Source organism: Taurulus bubalis (genome assembly GCF_910589615.1).
Source record: "Taurulus bubalis genome assembly, chromosome: 10".
In the NCBI taxonomy this organism is placed as follows: Eukaryota; Metazoa; Chordata; class Actinopteri; order Perciformes; family Cottidae; genus Taurulus; species Taurulus bubalis.
The window spans coordinates 2,022,023-2,038,140 of NC_136598.1; the positions used below are offsets into that span (position 1 = coordinate 2,022,023).

General features: G+C 36.9%; 1 protein-coding gene across 1 annotated transcript in view; it reads left to right on the top strand.

Moving 5' to 3' along the window:
• sez6b (seizure related 6 homolog b) overlaps positions 1-16,118 on the top strand; it is a gene marked incomplete at its 3' end in the record, with an annotated part of 158,689 nt that overhangs the window by 67,856 nt on the left and 74,715 nt on the right. Inside the window, 1 exon segment of the mRNA XM_079225089.1 lies at positions 11,295-11,484. Coding sequence (XP_079081215.1) covers positions 11,295-11,484 — 190 coding nt within the window.

The window sequence follows — 16,118 nt, forward strand, 5'->3', positions numbered from 1 at the left end:
CCCTCAGCAGCTTTTCCCAGGAGAGCTGTGGATTCATCCCCCAGCGAGGTAAGATTGAATATGAATTATATTGAATATCAGTTGATCTGATCTATGGAGGGCCACGTGAAGACAAGAATCCCCCTTCCTGCCTGAATAAAGATATACCCGCTGTGATAAAAGCTGATGAAAGCAACCAGGTGTCTCACCAGACGTGCTGTCAGTAAAGGAGACAAGCTGACAATTATCAGGCCTATCTGCAGTGCAATCATTGAGCTCTTGTCCTTTTGGCTTTTCCATATTTCTTGCTTTTTATCTGCTTTTTATCCGTTATGCAAAGCAGACTTCCAGTGCGGTTTTGTATGATACATGCTGATGTGAAAATGTTCGTCACTTGCTGCACTATATTTGTCACAGACGTTGCTTGAATCACATAAAGTCAAGGTCACTTTCTGAGCATCTCAGGTCAACATTTCTCATTTCACCAGAGTGCTGATTATTATGTTTTTTTGCTCTTTAGGAAATTACTGCAATTTTAAGTGCAAACAAGCCCTTGAACTGTGCAAGTAAGAATAACGTCATAACAATTTGTAAGTGCAAATAGCTTCAGATGTCAAATTAATCCTAGAAGGCTGGCACCATGAAGCCCTTTTTATAGAATAGGAGCATTTCATTATCTGCTATGAAATTAGAAAACTACCCTGTTTTGCTTCCTCACTGGCTGACTTTGCATAGTGTGGCAACAATAATGGTGGTGAGGCACTCTGAATGGATAAAGCCTTTACGCCACTTCTGAAATGATTCAGTATAATGTGGGTAACTGCTGTAGTAAAGTGTTAGCCAGTTGGGTGACATTTTTAATAGAAATGGCAAAGACTGCAAATATACATTATGTAAATAGTGAGATTTGCATATGATTTACATATGTATGACTGTAGCAGGCAGAGAGAGAATCAGGTTTAGATTAGCCTTATATTCATTTCATATGGTTAGTAAACAACATTACTTTCTGATATGTTCATTCTTGATGTTCTGTTCTTCTCTGCACACTCCCTGGGTGAATGAGATTTAAATGTATATATTTACTGGTCAAGTGTGTTCAAGCATATACGGAATTATATTTTAGTTTTCATTACGTCTAGAATAACTAATACACACCGTAAAATTCAGGTTATAAATCGCTACTTTGACCAGTGCGGTTAAATATTGGTGCGGAAATTTGGGCTTTAAGTAAACAACACTGAAAATTCCGCACAAAAATAAAAAGTGTCGTCAGCGCTAGTTGCAGCAGCTAGCTCTCCGACAACCACCGCCCGACTCGGGCAGCGAGGACGTGGGCAGCAGCAGCAGCAGTGGTAGCCACAGCAACAGCGCCTTATAAACGGCTTGTATATTCGTTTTGTTGCAAAAATGCCACTTTGAAAGATGCCACACATAAAGTTCTTCCTCAGTGGATGGAGTTTGCTACATCATTAATGTATTACCAACTCTGGGGGTATATGAACTAACATAGAACTTGCAATGATTTTAAATTTTGCTGAAAATCACATATGACAATAGTAATACGAAATTGATCACTTAGTATGTCTTTTCCAACCAGACTGATTTACATCCCTATAAAAACAGATTTACTGTGGTCTTTCAGGTGCAGATGTGACACATTCTGCTCCAAATACATGCTCATATCAAACAGACGTGGCAGCCTGTAGTCACGGTTTGTTGTCAGGTTTCTCCTCATTGCATATTCATTTAGTTAAGGGAGAATCACACGAATAATTGAAGACATGATAATACATGCCATTGATACACTGAAAAAAATGATACTTTGGACTAACCTAAAAAAATTACTCTAATTTGTTACAAGTAAATTTATTAGTTTTTCTCAAATTATATTTTTGATTTGGTTGAAACTGGACATTTTGATTAAATATGAAGTAAAACAATTACATTCATACAAATTAAAAGTTGTATTTAGTATAAAGACAATTATTTTACTTTGGTACAACTTAATTTTTTAATTTGGAAAAACCTCATATTTTCTATTACATGAAAGCAAAGATTTTACTTTACACAAAAGTATTTAAAACACTCTAATTTTGTTACACATAAATTTATTAGTTTCTCTCAAATGATGCATTTGATTTGGTTGAAACCTAAAATGTTGATTAAATATAAAGCAAAAAAATTACATTCATACAAATTAAAAGTTGTATTTAGTATAAAAACTATTTTACTTTGGTACAACTTAATTTTTTAATTTGGAAAAACCTCATATTTTCTATTACATGAAAGCAAAGATTTTACTTCACACAAAAGTATTTAAAACACTCTAACTTTGTTACACATTTGATTTGGTTGAAAGCTAAAATGTTGATTAAATATAAAGTTAAAAAATGACATTCACACAAAGTAAAATAAGTAATTATAAAGACCATAAACCATGTTTGCTTGTTTTTCATTAAAACAACTTTATTTTTTAATTTGAAAAAAATAGTCTTATATAAAAATAACTATAACAAAAATATATAGACTTCAAAAGATCTACATAAATCTTAACATGGACAATACAATTACAATATGGCTCCATTTAAACATGACAATTTAAACACCATTACAGTGTTTTTTTTACATCCGTCCTTTAACATGAGAGATGCAATAACAAAGAAGGGTAGCACTTTATAATACTATTTAGCATTAGTAAAGCATGAATAAACACTGAATTCATCATTTATAAAACATTATTCCAACATGAACATGAATACTCTTAGTAACTCATTCCTAAACACAGTTATAAATGTTTCATTCTTGATTAATAAGCTTGGGTTTTATACTTTATAAATGATGGATTCCCCATTTGTAAATTAAGTATTGTGTATCATTTACTAACACTTTACAAAGTATCTTATTAATCATATAAAAGTCCTGAATACTTCATTTACAAATGGGGAATCTATCATTCATAAAGTATGAAACCCAAGCTTAATGAAACATTTAGAACTGTGTTTATGAACGAGTTACTAATGAGTATTCATGTTGGAATAATGCTTTAGAAATGATGAATTCATTGTTTGTCATTGCTATACTAATGCTAAATAGTGTGCACTTATTATGAAGTGCTAACAAGGGATCAACCCTTTGTGCATAACAAAGGGTTAAACATGCACAACAATAGTTAGAGTTTAAGACTCAGAGTGCACACTCGCCGGGTCATCTTTTTGGCTTCTATCTCCATGAAGATTTTTTGCAGAGCATCAAAAGTGTGTTTGAGTTCACCTGGATAGCTCAGGTTCAGAGCATAAATGAGCCCAAGCAACATGGCACATGCATGCGCTACTGATTGCAAACCATTAAGGACCTCTACACCATCGATCACAACTCCAATGTCGTGTGGCGGCTGGAGGCAATCCTCCTCCTCCTCCCTGAAGACAAACACTGCCATTTTGCACTTCTGAAGCTGGGACCAAGCGTCATCCTTCTGAACAACCTGATAAAAGACAAAACACTTATTAAAAAAGTTATTCTGATGAAACCAGTTTCTGATGTACCACAGCTCCGACCGCTGTGTCCTCGGCGGTGAACAATATATTTTGCTGCCTGTTAAGAGCGACAGCAGTTGTTACAGCTATGAAAAATTCATATCATACGGGAAATTAAAACCGGTATATCGCCCAGCCCTAATTTAATGTTTAAAGCAAAACTACTTACCAGATAGTCCTTGATAAGGTTGTCCCCATCTTCCCCAAGGTACACAATCAGGCACTTAAGCAGACACACTCTTTTTAGATTCACCTCAAAGCTCTAGGTGAAAGCACAAACACACAAAATTATAAAAATGCAAAATGATGCTGTCCAATTTGAACAATTCACGGTAGACGCAACACTATACAATGCATAAAATGGGCACTTGGAGTTACAGTAATAGTGATTTAGGGCGATTAAGGAATTTCCCCTGATTATCGACTCAGTAGTGAAAATGCAGATTGTTTTTTTTTGTTGATATTTTGATATTGCTCAGAAGATCCAGATTTAAGTGCTATGTAAATAAACTATTTTAGGTACTAGTATTAGGTACATTGTTGGCTTTTTTGTTGCGCTAATTTTTTTTCCAACTCTCGATAATGAAAAAAATAAATTAAATAAAAATGAAATGTGCCACACTCACTTGACATGCGGTCGGATGGTCAATAGCAATATTGCACTTTTTGCAAGACCCTAATGTACACATACTCTGAGCAAACCATTTAAAAGATCTTTGAAACTAAAACGATTAAGGTAGTGCATCGGTGAACAGAAACAAAGCAAGTACATACGTGATCAAGAACTTTCAGTATGTTCTGGGTTTTCTCTCCGATAACTCCTCCCTTTTTTTTGAAGATCTCCATCAGTCTGCCGTAGTGCTTGTCCAAGGCAGCGAGGAAGCGCGGTTGAAGTGGCACAGTTGTAATTCTTGTAAATTCAGCATTGATCTTTAAAAAAAAAAAGCACATGCAAATGGTATAAAACATTACGTGATGCATTGCAGATGTGGTGAGTTTTTTAGTAGGTTTCTTATAATAGAAGAAAATATTGTTTACTTTACAAGCCACCACTGAAAAAGTCACATACCTCATCCACTGAGAACAATGCAGGCCATCTCTCTTTCAACTCTTCCACTCCCAATTCCTTTTCCACAATTTCTTGTCTTCGCACTGAAAAAGTCTTGTCCATTTTCGACTTTATCACCGTACGATTGTTTCTCTTCTTCACCTCACTTAAAAGTGACAGTCTCTCATTTTCCAATTTGTCTGAGGTCTCTCCAGTAGGAATGTCAGGAATGTGGTTGGCCTCTCCTCTCTTAGGTTTCTTGACATTCTTTGCTGGCAATGCATCTCTTGGGGCTTTGGACTTGAATGAATTTACACGCAGTTCAGAACATCCGATGCCCTTCAGCTGAGTACGGTAGTTGCCCATTTTAGTTTTCAGGTGCTGCTTCCACCCATAGCAACCGTTGAACGAACCAGTCTCAGAGAGGCATGGGTGCTTCTTGATTAGTGCTTGGGCCACGTCACTGAAGTCAGCATCTGTTGGGTAGGCTTTGTACTTAAACATCTCTTCAGCTACTTTTTCCAGGATATCTGACTTTAATTTAGAATTCATTGACAATCTTGTCATGTTTGACTTATGCACTGCATTTCCTGTTTCTAACTGTAATTCAGTTTCGTAAGAGAATGTTGGTATTGGAAACACTCTTGGCCACAACTGAGTTCTTGTAGAGACAGTGCTGGAGGGTGAGGACAGGAGCTCTGTGTCATCTGATTGGGTACACACTGACTCATTAGAGGCAGTGATATCAAATCCTTCGCTGCAATCATCAGTTATTGGGATGACCTTGACAGTTGCCAAATCCTCAAGTTCTGCAGTTGATGTCAAATTCACGAGTGCATCTCCAAAGTCTTTGTCTTTGTACTGCAGTCTAAAAGTTCCATTTAACTCACACTGTTTCCTGACTTCATTCAAAAGCTGCTCCATTGTCTCTGGAATGCCATCAGGCAGAATTAGCTTCCTGGTGTCATCAGAATTCAGGATAACTAGCAACTTGGCTGGCCTTTTCCCTGCCATGTCAGCCCATCCAAAAGGATCTATTAAAAAAATAAATAAAAACAGTAATATTAGTGTCATAACATTGGCCATAACATCTAATTCATCTTCACAAATTCATTAATATACAACCTTATGCATGAATGTATCTCTTCAGCGAGATGAGGCGCTGTCCACCAACTATGTAGTAAGCCAAAGGATAGGGATCTGTCAGTTCATCCACCCCAACAAGCCGTAGTTCTTTAGGACTAGATATGACCAAGCCATAAGCTCGATAATGTTCCAGGTACCAGGCATCCATTTTTTTGAGAATGAAAATGAGTTCCTCTTGTAGAACAATCATGTGGACAATTTCCCAAAACTCTGGAAGTCCAGCCAGCGACCCATGGGCTACCACCATTCCAATCCTATAGTTGAAGCCACTGTAGGATACGTTTTTTGCCAGGTTCACATTGTCCATATGTGGGTGTTTCAGTTTCACTGCAAGTGCAATATCTTCATTGATAACATCAAGGGGAAGTGTTGAAACATCAGTAACCTCCAAAGATTGCTTTGCAAATCTACACGTGTACAGATTATATGCAGTCTGAAATTGGTGCCTTTGCGCTAATGAGTACAGTACATTTTTGTAACAGTTTGTATGACGGATTACCCTTTTGAAGAAGCTATGTTTTGATTCAAATCTCATAGTCCATAGTGCAACAAGGGGGCCAAACTGGCGTATCAATTGTGGATAATGCTCCAAGTAATGATGTTTCGGACGAATTTTTTCATGGGGGAAAACTTCTTTGAATACTGTCCTGTGTTCAGAAATCTTGAAGTCAAGATAAGAAATAGATTCCTCAGTGTGAAAAGGTGCAACAGCAAGTTCCACAATGTCCTTCAATTCACAAAGGACCTGCCATGCTGGTTCGTTTGAAGGAACTCTGGTTCCGACCAAGACAGGAAGAAATCTCAGTAGGCTCCAATTCTCGTGTGCGTTTCCTCCAATTGTTCTTTTTGTGGCATAGGTGATTGGCACACGATGAGGACGATTTGTCTTATCAGTCCACTTAAATGGAAACGTTGTTATGGCTTCATTTAAATCACCCAATGCAAAATATTTTTGGGAAATTAACACAGTAAGACATAGCGCAAGCTCTACGGAGATAATGCCTTCAAAGAGATCATGAGCTATATCAGGGGGAAAACTCTGCGTCACATTAAAATATGACAGATGTTCTGACAGCACACACTTCCTTTTTACACCGAAATAATTAACCAAGGATTTTTCTTCAATAGCTTTCAGATGAGAAACATGAATGTCCTCAGTTCTCACACAAAATGCTCCTGAATTGACTTCTTTTGTTTGAATGTCTACATTTTCTGCTGTACAAAATCTGCAAACATATTTACCTGAAAAATTTTCCAAGAAACCGGCAATACTGTGGGCCCCAAGATTGTCAGCTACGACACAATGGACAAAGCCTTTCAAAGTTTTCCCCAATTTGGCAATAAATAGTCCTTGTTGTTCTAATATAGTAAGATCATCTAATAAGGGCTTCAATACACTGTCATAACCATAGCACTTAACATCCTCACTATGAATAAGTGCAGCTAAATATATATTAGACAGTGATGAGTGAAAACTATTAGGTAAGTTCCCCAATACCCAATACACCCCAAAGATTTTGTGTTTTTTTCTGGAGGTGCCCAGTGGATTACAGATTTCAAAATCATCTACATACAAAATAAGCGAAATGGCACACTCCTTTGACAATTGCAAATTATATTTGTAAATAATACTATCATAAAAGGATTTGTACTGAATTTCATCAGATTGAACTTGATGGGGAGATTTCAAATTGATTGCTTTATCCAGAACAGTTTGACAACTTAGGATCTGCTGTAAAGACTTAAGTATGGAAATGTACTGAAAGGATTTTCTGCTTTTGAAATCAAGTAGACATTCTATTGGTTCTACAACATTAAAATGTTTTTTGTAGTATTTTTCCCGCTTCCAAGCAGTGGAAAGTGGGCCGTGACCACTAAAACAGGCTGCAAAAGGATTTGACTTACAAAGGGTTAATGCTAGTTCTTGCAGAACCGTTTTATCTACTTGAAAGTTATCATTTTCTAAGTGCTGAGCTATGGTTTGATGGACAAGAGGGACAGAAGCGGTCCTTATTAAATAGTCAAACTCTTGCAAAAGTTCATCAACAGCCACTCTAGACACAAGATAATTATGTTCTAGCTTCAGTAAGAGAGAAGCAACTTTGAGCTCAACATTATATGATAAGTCGTTTAAATCCTGAACATTGAAACTAGAGTCACCTAAATCATTTGTACTTAAATCATCTGAAGGCTCAGTACCAACACTATCAATCTGAATACTGTCGGAATTATTACCTTCAACAGAAAGACTTAAACTTGACTCCTGTTTTTCAAGTATGCCTGGCTTTAAGTCATTTACTGAACAATCCTTATGATTTCTGCTTCTGTGAGTTCGAAACGAACCATAAATATTTGTTTTGTATGAACACCCTTGAAAAACACAAACAACTGTTTCACTGTTTTTTAGATGCTGTGCTATATGTTGAAAATAGTCTTTTAAATTAGAAAGTTCACAGTAATTGCATAAGAGACATTTAAAGGTGGTCAGTTCCGTTTGTGAGGATTGCTGATGACATCTTGACAAGTGGCTCAAAAGTGCATTCCAGGTCTTGCAGGTGCATGGACAGTTCAAATGGATGCACGGATAGGAATGGCGGCGGCCATAATGTCGGTGTTCTAGCTTATAATGTTTAAGAAGCTCCGATCTTCGTGAAACAGAAGTACCACAGTCTTTACATTTCCACATTCATCGGAAGACTAGGAAAGAAGAAAAAAGGGACCCGTTTATGTTTGTTGTCAGTTACTTCTTCAGCAGGAAAGAAATATTTTAAATCCAGTAGACATACGTGCCCTTTTTTAGTTCATAGAGTACATTTGACTAGAGTTATTGTTATTAGTCTGATCAAACAATCCTGAACATCTTCACATACTGTTCAATAATTCAAAAGATGGAAAAGGCAAAAAGGTTTCTACAGTTTGAAACAAAAAGAAACAGTGATTTCCTGTATTGCATGATCTCTATGATATCTACAATTCAGTCATGCAATGATCATCTTTTAACTTTAGTATTTTAAATATTGTTTTAAGGATATATACAACGATAGTAAATTACTTAACATTTAATATATTTGTTTATTGTTTGGTGAAATCTATACACATTACATTGGGTGGGCAACTTCTTGATATTTGTTTTGACTGCAAGTTATTTGTGTTTAAAATTCTACAAATATGATAATAAATAAATATTGCAAAAATAGAAATGTAAAATGAACCTGCCATTAAAATGTAATGTCCACTACATTACAATTTAAATGTTTGAAATTACAGACTACATTCATAAGTATACATTTATGGTAAATTCAAGGTATTCTCTTAAGTGCTGCAATTATATTTTGGGTTTATCGCTCCCATTTAAAAATACATGAAAATGTTCACAGTTGTCATATTGGGACTTACCGAATTCAGCAATATGGTTACAATGTCGGGACTGTTGCGGGACACAGCAGTAGACTTGTAAACCTAAAAGGAAAGAGAAATAACTTTTGTGACAGTTGGCACTATCCATAATTGTCACTACAGACACATGTATTAATAAGGCTTTAGACATGCTGAAGGTATTGTACTATACTGCAAAATACTGACAGCTGAAAGAATGAAATATGAATTTTGTTCCTCATTATCTAGTACTAATAGAGGTGTACTGAGACATAATGATCTGCATCTGTTCAATCAAACAAAATCCTGTCTCTGTATTTGTATCTAGATAACAGAAGTGGGCAAGGTTTATACCTGGAGTTGCCTTAAATCAGGCAAATGTTGTATTTTGTGACCCAATATTCATTGGCAATTAAATTTGTGGCTTACAAGTATCCAGTTAATTTAATATTGGCATATAATACTTTATGGGACATATCCTCAGTGTACTTTTCATATTCCAAGTTTCTACCCCCACCACCCCAATGGATAAAGATAGGGTTACTGGCTTAAATACAAGGTAACATGTCGTTATTTTAATTATTAACTAAAAACCACATGCTCCAATCTTCATTTTGGTGTATAATGTGTGGTATTGGAAAGAAATTAAGTTGTCCCCACGCTGCGAAAGTACAGTTACCTACTGAACAGAAGCCATGTGGTTACTAGCGAGCTAGCGTTAGCTAACGTAACGTTAGCCAACATTACGTTACGTTAGCGAACACGTGCGAAATATATCGACAGTTGTCCATTACGCAATTAACAATACCTATGCATGGCAAGCACATGTTCCCTATAAAAGCTCACGGTACGTTAGCTAAAAGGTACCGTTAGCGCATGTTCGCTAACGGTACCGTTAGCTCACGATACGTTAGCCAACAGCACCGTTAGCGAACACGTGCGAAATATAAACAGTTGTACATTCTGCCACGAACAATCAATATGCTTGGAAAACACAAGAGAGCATAGCGATTGCTGTGGCTCTGTAACCATGTGGGATGTGGATGCCCAGTAGCAGGCAAACAGCTTCTAAACTATGATTTGTGTAACGAGCGAGCTAGCGTTGGCTAACGTTAACTTACGTTAGCTAATGTTACGTTACATCAGCCAACGTTACGTTACTCTAGCGAACACGCACAAAATATAGACAGTTGTACATTCTGCCATTAACAATGAATATACATGGAAAAGACATGCTCCCTTTAAAACAACACAATTTAGAATTATTACCTTGTTTTTGAGTTGCCTTGACGGTTTTCACTTCAGGCGAAGTTCAGGCGAAGCGAGGTAATGGCGGACATCAGAACACAGACCAGATGCGACTTCATATGGTCACGTGGTGGTCACGTGACACGTAAACCTCTGGTCTAAAGTGAAAATACGACTTTTACCTAAATTATTGCTTTTAATTTTGTCTATGGGGAGCTCTATTTGCTTTTAGGGAAAGTGAAAACAACTTGTTTTAAGCGGAAACCATGATTTTCGATGAGACCAAATTAAAAATGCACTTTACATGAATGACACAGTTGTTTCACTTTTTTCAGTGTACATAATGGAGGTGGATTAAGTATTCCTCAGAATCTACTGAGCTCATGCATTGCGTGATAATTATCTGCCTCTGAAACTTGTATATAATAAAATCTGAGCAAAAGTTAAGCAATCAGGCTATTATTAAAGAACATACTATTATTACTGTCACACAATGAATAGTGGGCGGATGTTGAGTTTTGTGTTCATCACACTATGATTTGATTTGAACTTAACCATTAGTGAACTGTCAAATGATAACATCTGCAACTAAACCTTATTGGATATGTGGCTCAGTATAAACATCCATATCAAGAACCTCCACCTGCTTCAGCCAGAGCCGTGCTGAGTCTTTGATTTGTCCTAAACTTCATCTCACGTTTCCCAAGAACATGTATAAGGCCTCCTAATTTAATTTTAAGTAAAATAATGTAATATATTCTAAATATCATTACATCATCATTTTATCAGTACTATTTTGAGTACTGATTGTACCTTTTACAGCAATCTTCATCAAAATATGCATATATGAATGTGAATCCTTCGGGTTCTGTGAGACTTTGAATCTCTCAGAATCTTCATCGTTCCTGTTTTGTTTTAATATGATGCATGGATGGTCTAATCCTGACACTGTTTTCTGTCAGGTGTTGAATGTGAATCTATCCGAGGGAGACAAGGTGGTGTTTGAAGATGTGGGCCACGGGGAGAACACCATGCTGGCCAATGAGTCCATTCTGATGAAGGGGTTGGTAGTAAGAAGCCACAGCAATCAGATCTCTATCCGCTTCCACAACCAGAGGTCTCGGGTTGGATCAGTACTGCTCAGATACCAAGGTAAGTTGGTTTTACATGGAACATGACATTTAAAGAATTTCATGTTTTTTTTGCTTCTTTGACATGACATGTTCATGAAGTCTTGTTGTAACTCAGTTGAAAGTCATGGACTTGGAAACGGCATAGAATAGTCATGGAATATGTTTTCTGTCTCGTAATCAAAATAATTTCTTTCATTCGAGGGATCACAGTTAAAAGAAGCATTTGCTTTCGGCTAATCCTGGTACAGGAGCCCAAAATATATACAAATTATATAAAACACAAGCCCACTTCAGTGTATTCTTTGGACTAGTTCTGCCTGTTCTGGGGCCGGTTTTTCAAAAGTAATTGGATTAGAACAAATCTTGAAAATGGGTTTTTCAAAAGAAAAAAAGGATTCAGAAATTGGATTGGATCACATAATCCAATCTTGTTGTTGATGCGGATCAAACCTTGAGTTTGGGTTTTTCAAAACTTTTTGGTAGGATTGGGATCATTTTGATCCCAAAAATCAGGATTAAACTGATCCCAGCAGGAGGGTGGATTCATGGTGGATATCAGTAATAAAACTAGGTAACTAAAATTGGTTAATTAAATAATACAACATTTATATCATGCATTTTACAGTATTTATATTTATTCATCAATTTCACTTGAATTGTTCAACAGGAAGTACATAAAGTAGGTAGGCTATGTAGGCTAGCAACCTTTCAGTACAGCAAATTATAAATTATAAATATTTCGGCCACATAAATTAATCCCCCAAACTGTCTTTGTTCATTAAACATTAATCACACTGACACAATCATCAGTCATGGACTTATCAAAAATAGTGTCTAACAATTGCATCTCTTATTGGTCGTCCAGTCGACCCTCATTCTGACAGAATGCCGGAGGTTGGTCAGTTTCTCCAATAGGCTCAGGTGCATCAGGGATGTCATCACAGAGAAGGACTTTGCGCCATGTTGTGTAGGACAATGAAAAGCATCCATAATGTATTTGTGAGTATGTATTTATTTATTTGGTGTAGGTCTCAGATGAGCGGACTGCCTGTTTCCAAGAAATGGACAATGGAGGAGATGTTTATATTGTTTGTTTGCTGTTCCGTTCAGTCCTATTTTCTGTTCAAATAAAGCATATTGGAGTGACCCCACACTATTCTACCTGTTGTTCTTTACGTAGCTATTGTGATAGTCCCATTTAGACCACAGGTTATCCAGATTTGGTAATCCTTAATAGTTTGAATCCGGATCAGAGTAAACCAATCCCACATTGCTTTGAAAAACCGGCATAAAATAAAATGGATTACGTGATCCTGGATAGCAGAAAAAGGGATTTCCAAATCTGGATCAGTTTGATCCAGATTAAAACTTTTGAAAAACCGGCCCCTGGACATAGACTTGATTGATCTAAGGAGATGAGTCTTGAATTCCTGGCAAGTGGTAGGCATCGTGTACCAGAGTATGTGTTATCACCTGTTAACACAATGTTTTGTACCGTTAGCCTGAAAATAGGACAGCCACATTGACTAATTGATTACCTTTGTAGTTACTTTACTTATCAATTGTTGTACTGGACATGTACAAGAGAGACTGAACTTGGTATAGGCAGATACCCAATATTAAAGGGTTCGGATCAGGTTTAGGGCCATACAAACGTTGGGATCTTGATCAGGACATTCATACAATAGACGCCTTGATAATGGAGCATAGGGGCTCATTCATACATAATGTTTATCTCACTAAGGGCTCTATTTATGTGAACCGTGCGGCGCGGTGCAGATCAGTCTGCAAGGTGTGCCTGGGGATGTGCCAAATGCACTTATTCTGACCCAGGCTTGCATGGCAATGTTGGATACAGGAAGGGATCAGAAAGACTACATTATCAGACATTAGAGGCGTTAATGTTGGCCGATCACATCCACTACTTTCATGCGCTCAACACAGCGATCTGCCCTTCCTTATGGGCTGGGAAAAAAAGTTGTAATCATAATTCATTTAGAATTATGAATCATAAACCCATGAATTGAAGTGATGGCACTCAAAGTAATTACATTTATTTTCAGAAATTTAAGATATCATCAAACACCTATTGTCTATGTAAAGATATAGTGTAGTTGTCACAGATCAGCTTCCATTCCTGTTAGTCACACCCACCTCATCATCTTATTCTGTACACCTGTTAGTCACACCGCCTCATCATCTCTATCACTCTCTGCTGCACCTACTCCCTTTGGTATACAAGCCCCAGCTTCACTCACAGAAACTGCCAGATCATTCTGTGTTATGGCAGACCATCCAGCAATTTGCCCCTGCCTGTTAGGACTTCCTCCTCCATTCCGTCGTATTGCGTTTGGGTCCTTCCACTGCCCGTTACAGTAGTAACTGTGTGCTGTTATCAGAGTTACCACTTGCGTTGTCTATCAATCAAATTTAGTTTAAATAGATTCATGCACCGTTTAGCTGTGTTGTACTATAAGAGAGATTAGTATTGATTACTCGTTTAGTCTAGCAACTAGTATTTTGAAGTTAACTTAAGAAAATGTAATATGACTTTGTTCGCTAACATTACTTATTTATGACATCAAAAGCATTTTCCTATAGTAAAATCAAACTCATTTAAATCTGAAAATGTATTGTTTCAGCTGATGGGCAGATGGGGTTAACTGAGTCCCCACAGTTTCTCTTCAGTATCTGGGCATTTGGGCTCTCGTTGGATTCTATTCAAATGTATTCAAAACACCCTATAACACAAATCACACATTTTTATCACAGGGTTACAATCTGTACATCCAACTTGGACCTTCATATTGGAAAAGGAGAGAGGAGGAGGCCTTACTCTCCCAGGATGGACAGAAATTATACATATATTGAGTAGTAATAGCTGAAGTAGAAATAGAAAAAATATTAATAATAGAAACAGTGTATATACATACAATAAGTGTTTTTATTTATATATATATATATATATATATATATATATATATATATATATATATATATATATATCTCCTCCCTGGCTTTTTGTCTGAAATACTAAAAGAATAGGTTGCTGATCAATACATTCAATGCTGCAGATTGCAATGGCTTGTGTAGTGAAGCAGTGTATGTGTTGCTGAGATAGGATTCATCACAGTTGAGTTGCTGTTGCAACCTATTGTTCCAGCAGAGAGGAATGTGAAGGCCATGCAGCAGTGGAGTAGAATGGCACCATTGCTATATGTGATTGTATTCATGGTTGAACATGCTCACACCCACATCATCAGTTTACAATGTCACTTCTGACATGCATACCACGTCCTTCTGGAATTCTAACCACATCCCCAGTACGGAAGCTACCATGCAGCCTCTATGCAAGTAGATATTAAATCTCATTGGATAAATCGGTGTTTAAGGCGATATATATATATATATATATATATATATATATATATATATATATATATATATATATATATATATATATCCATGCAATTTATATCCCCAAGAATTATGTACAACATACCAAATAACATGTAGGATTGTTTTGAAAATTGTATCTGATGGATTAAAATGTTATTGTCTCAATAATGAACAGGCAATTAGGTGATTTTGACTGTATTAGTCACAAACCACAAATGTGTATGACTGATACTGGTTGGGTGATAATTTCAGGTTCTGTTCAAATCATGGGCCGGTTAATTCAAAGTGAGACTATATGACTTTCAAAATAAGAGCATTCCACTTTTGTAAGTTAAACAGATCATAATCTGGATGCAAGGAAAGGCACAAGGTTATATTTAGTCTCTATTTAATCATACGTTTATTTTGGGCGAAACATGAATAGACCAGAGTGTCATCTCCTATTCCCTTTAGCCTACATCTGGTGCATTGCTATTTAAGTACGCAAAGTGAAAGTCTCCCAATCCTCTGTCTCATCAACAACTCCATTTGACTGCAAATGAGCCACCAATAACTAGGGTTGGGTACCTACCGGACCGAAAAGCAACGCAGATTTCGGTGCTTCCTTCCGGTGCCTGAGCCGATTTAAATACTTTTTTTTTACACTACTCTGTAAAGTTGCACGGTATATAGATACTAAAAAGGTAGCAAGGTGCCCGCACGCTAAAAACAGTTATTAAAATAGGGCGGATCAGAGCACACTCGCTGCTCTGCTCTCTGTCTGCCTGCATGCAGAGCGGGGCTTGAGGGGGCGGGGCTTCCAGCGCTCACACACACACACACACAGTGCGCGCACACAGAGATCGCTGCAGACACAAGCACGAGCTTTTGAACGTCCGTCCTCGGCTTTCTGGAACAAATCTCTCCAGTTGATATTAATGATGACGTGTAGTCCAGTAAAGCGGCAGTTTGTAGAATCCAACAGTTTCTGAGTTCTGTTGCACACGGTCCCATCAGGCCACCTGCTTGTGTCTGTTCTTTTTTTAGATATATATTTTTATAGTTTGAAGTTAAAAGGTGTGAAGCTGTAGTTTGAAGTGTGTTTTGTATGTACTTATTTATTTATATCTATAGTATACTTCAAACAGTTAATAATAGTTAAATTTGAAGAAAAAAAATTGCCTTGGCAATAAAAAAGTATCGGTTCAGGCACCGTTTAGGCACCGGTATCATTTTAAAAGTATCGGTTTAAGCACCGGTATCGGAAAAAAAAAA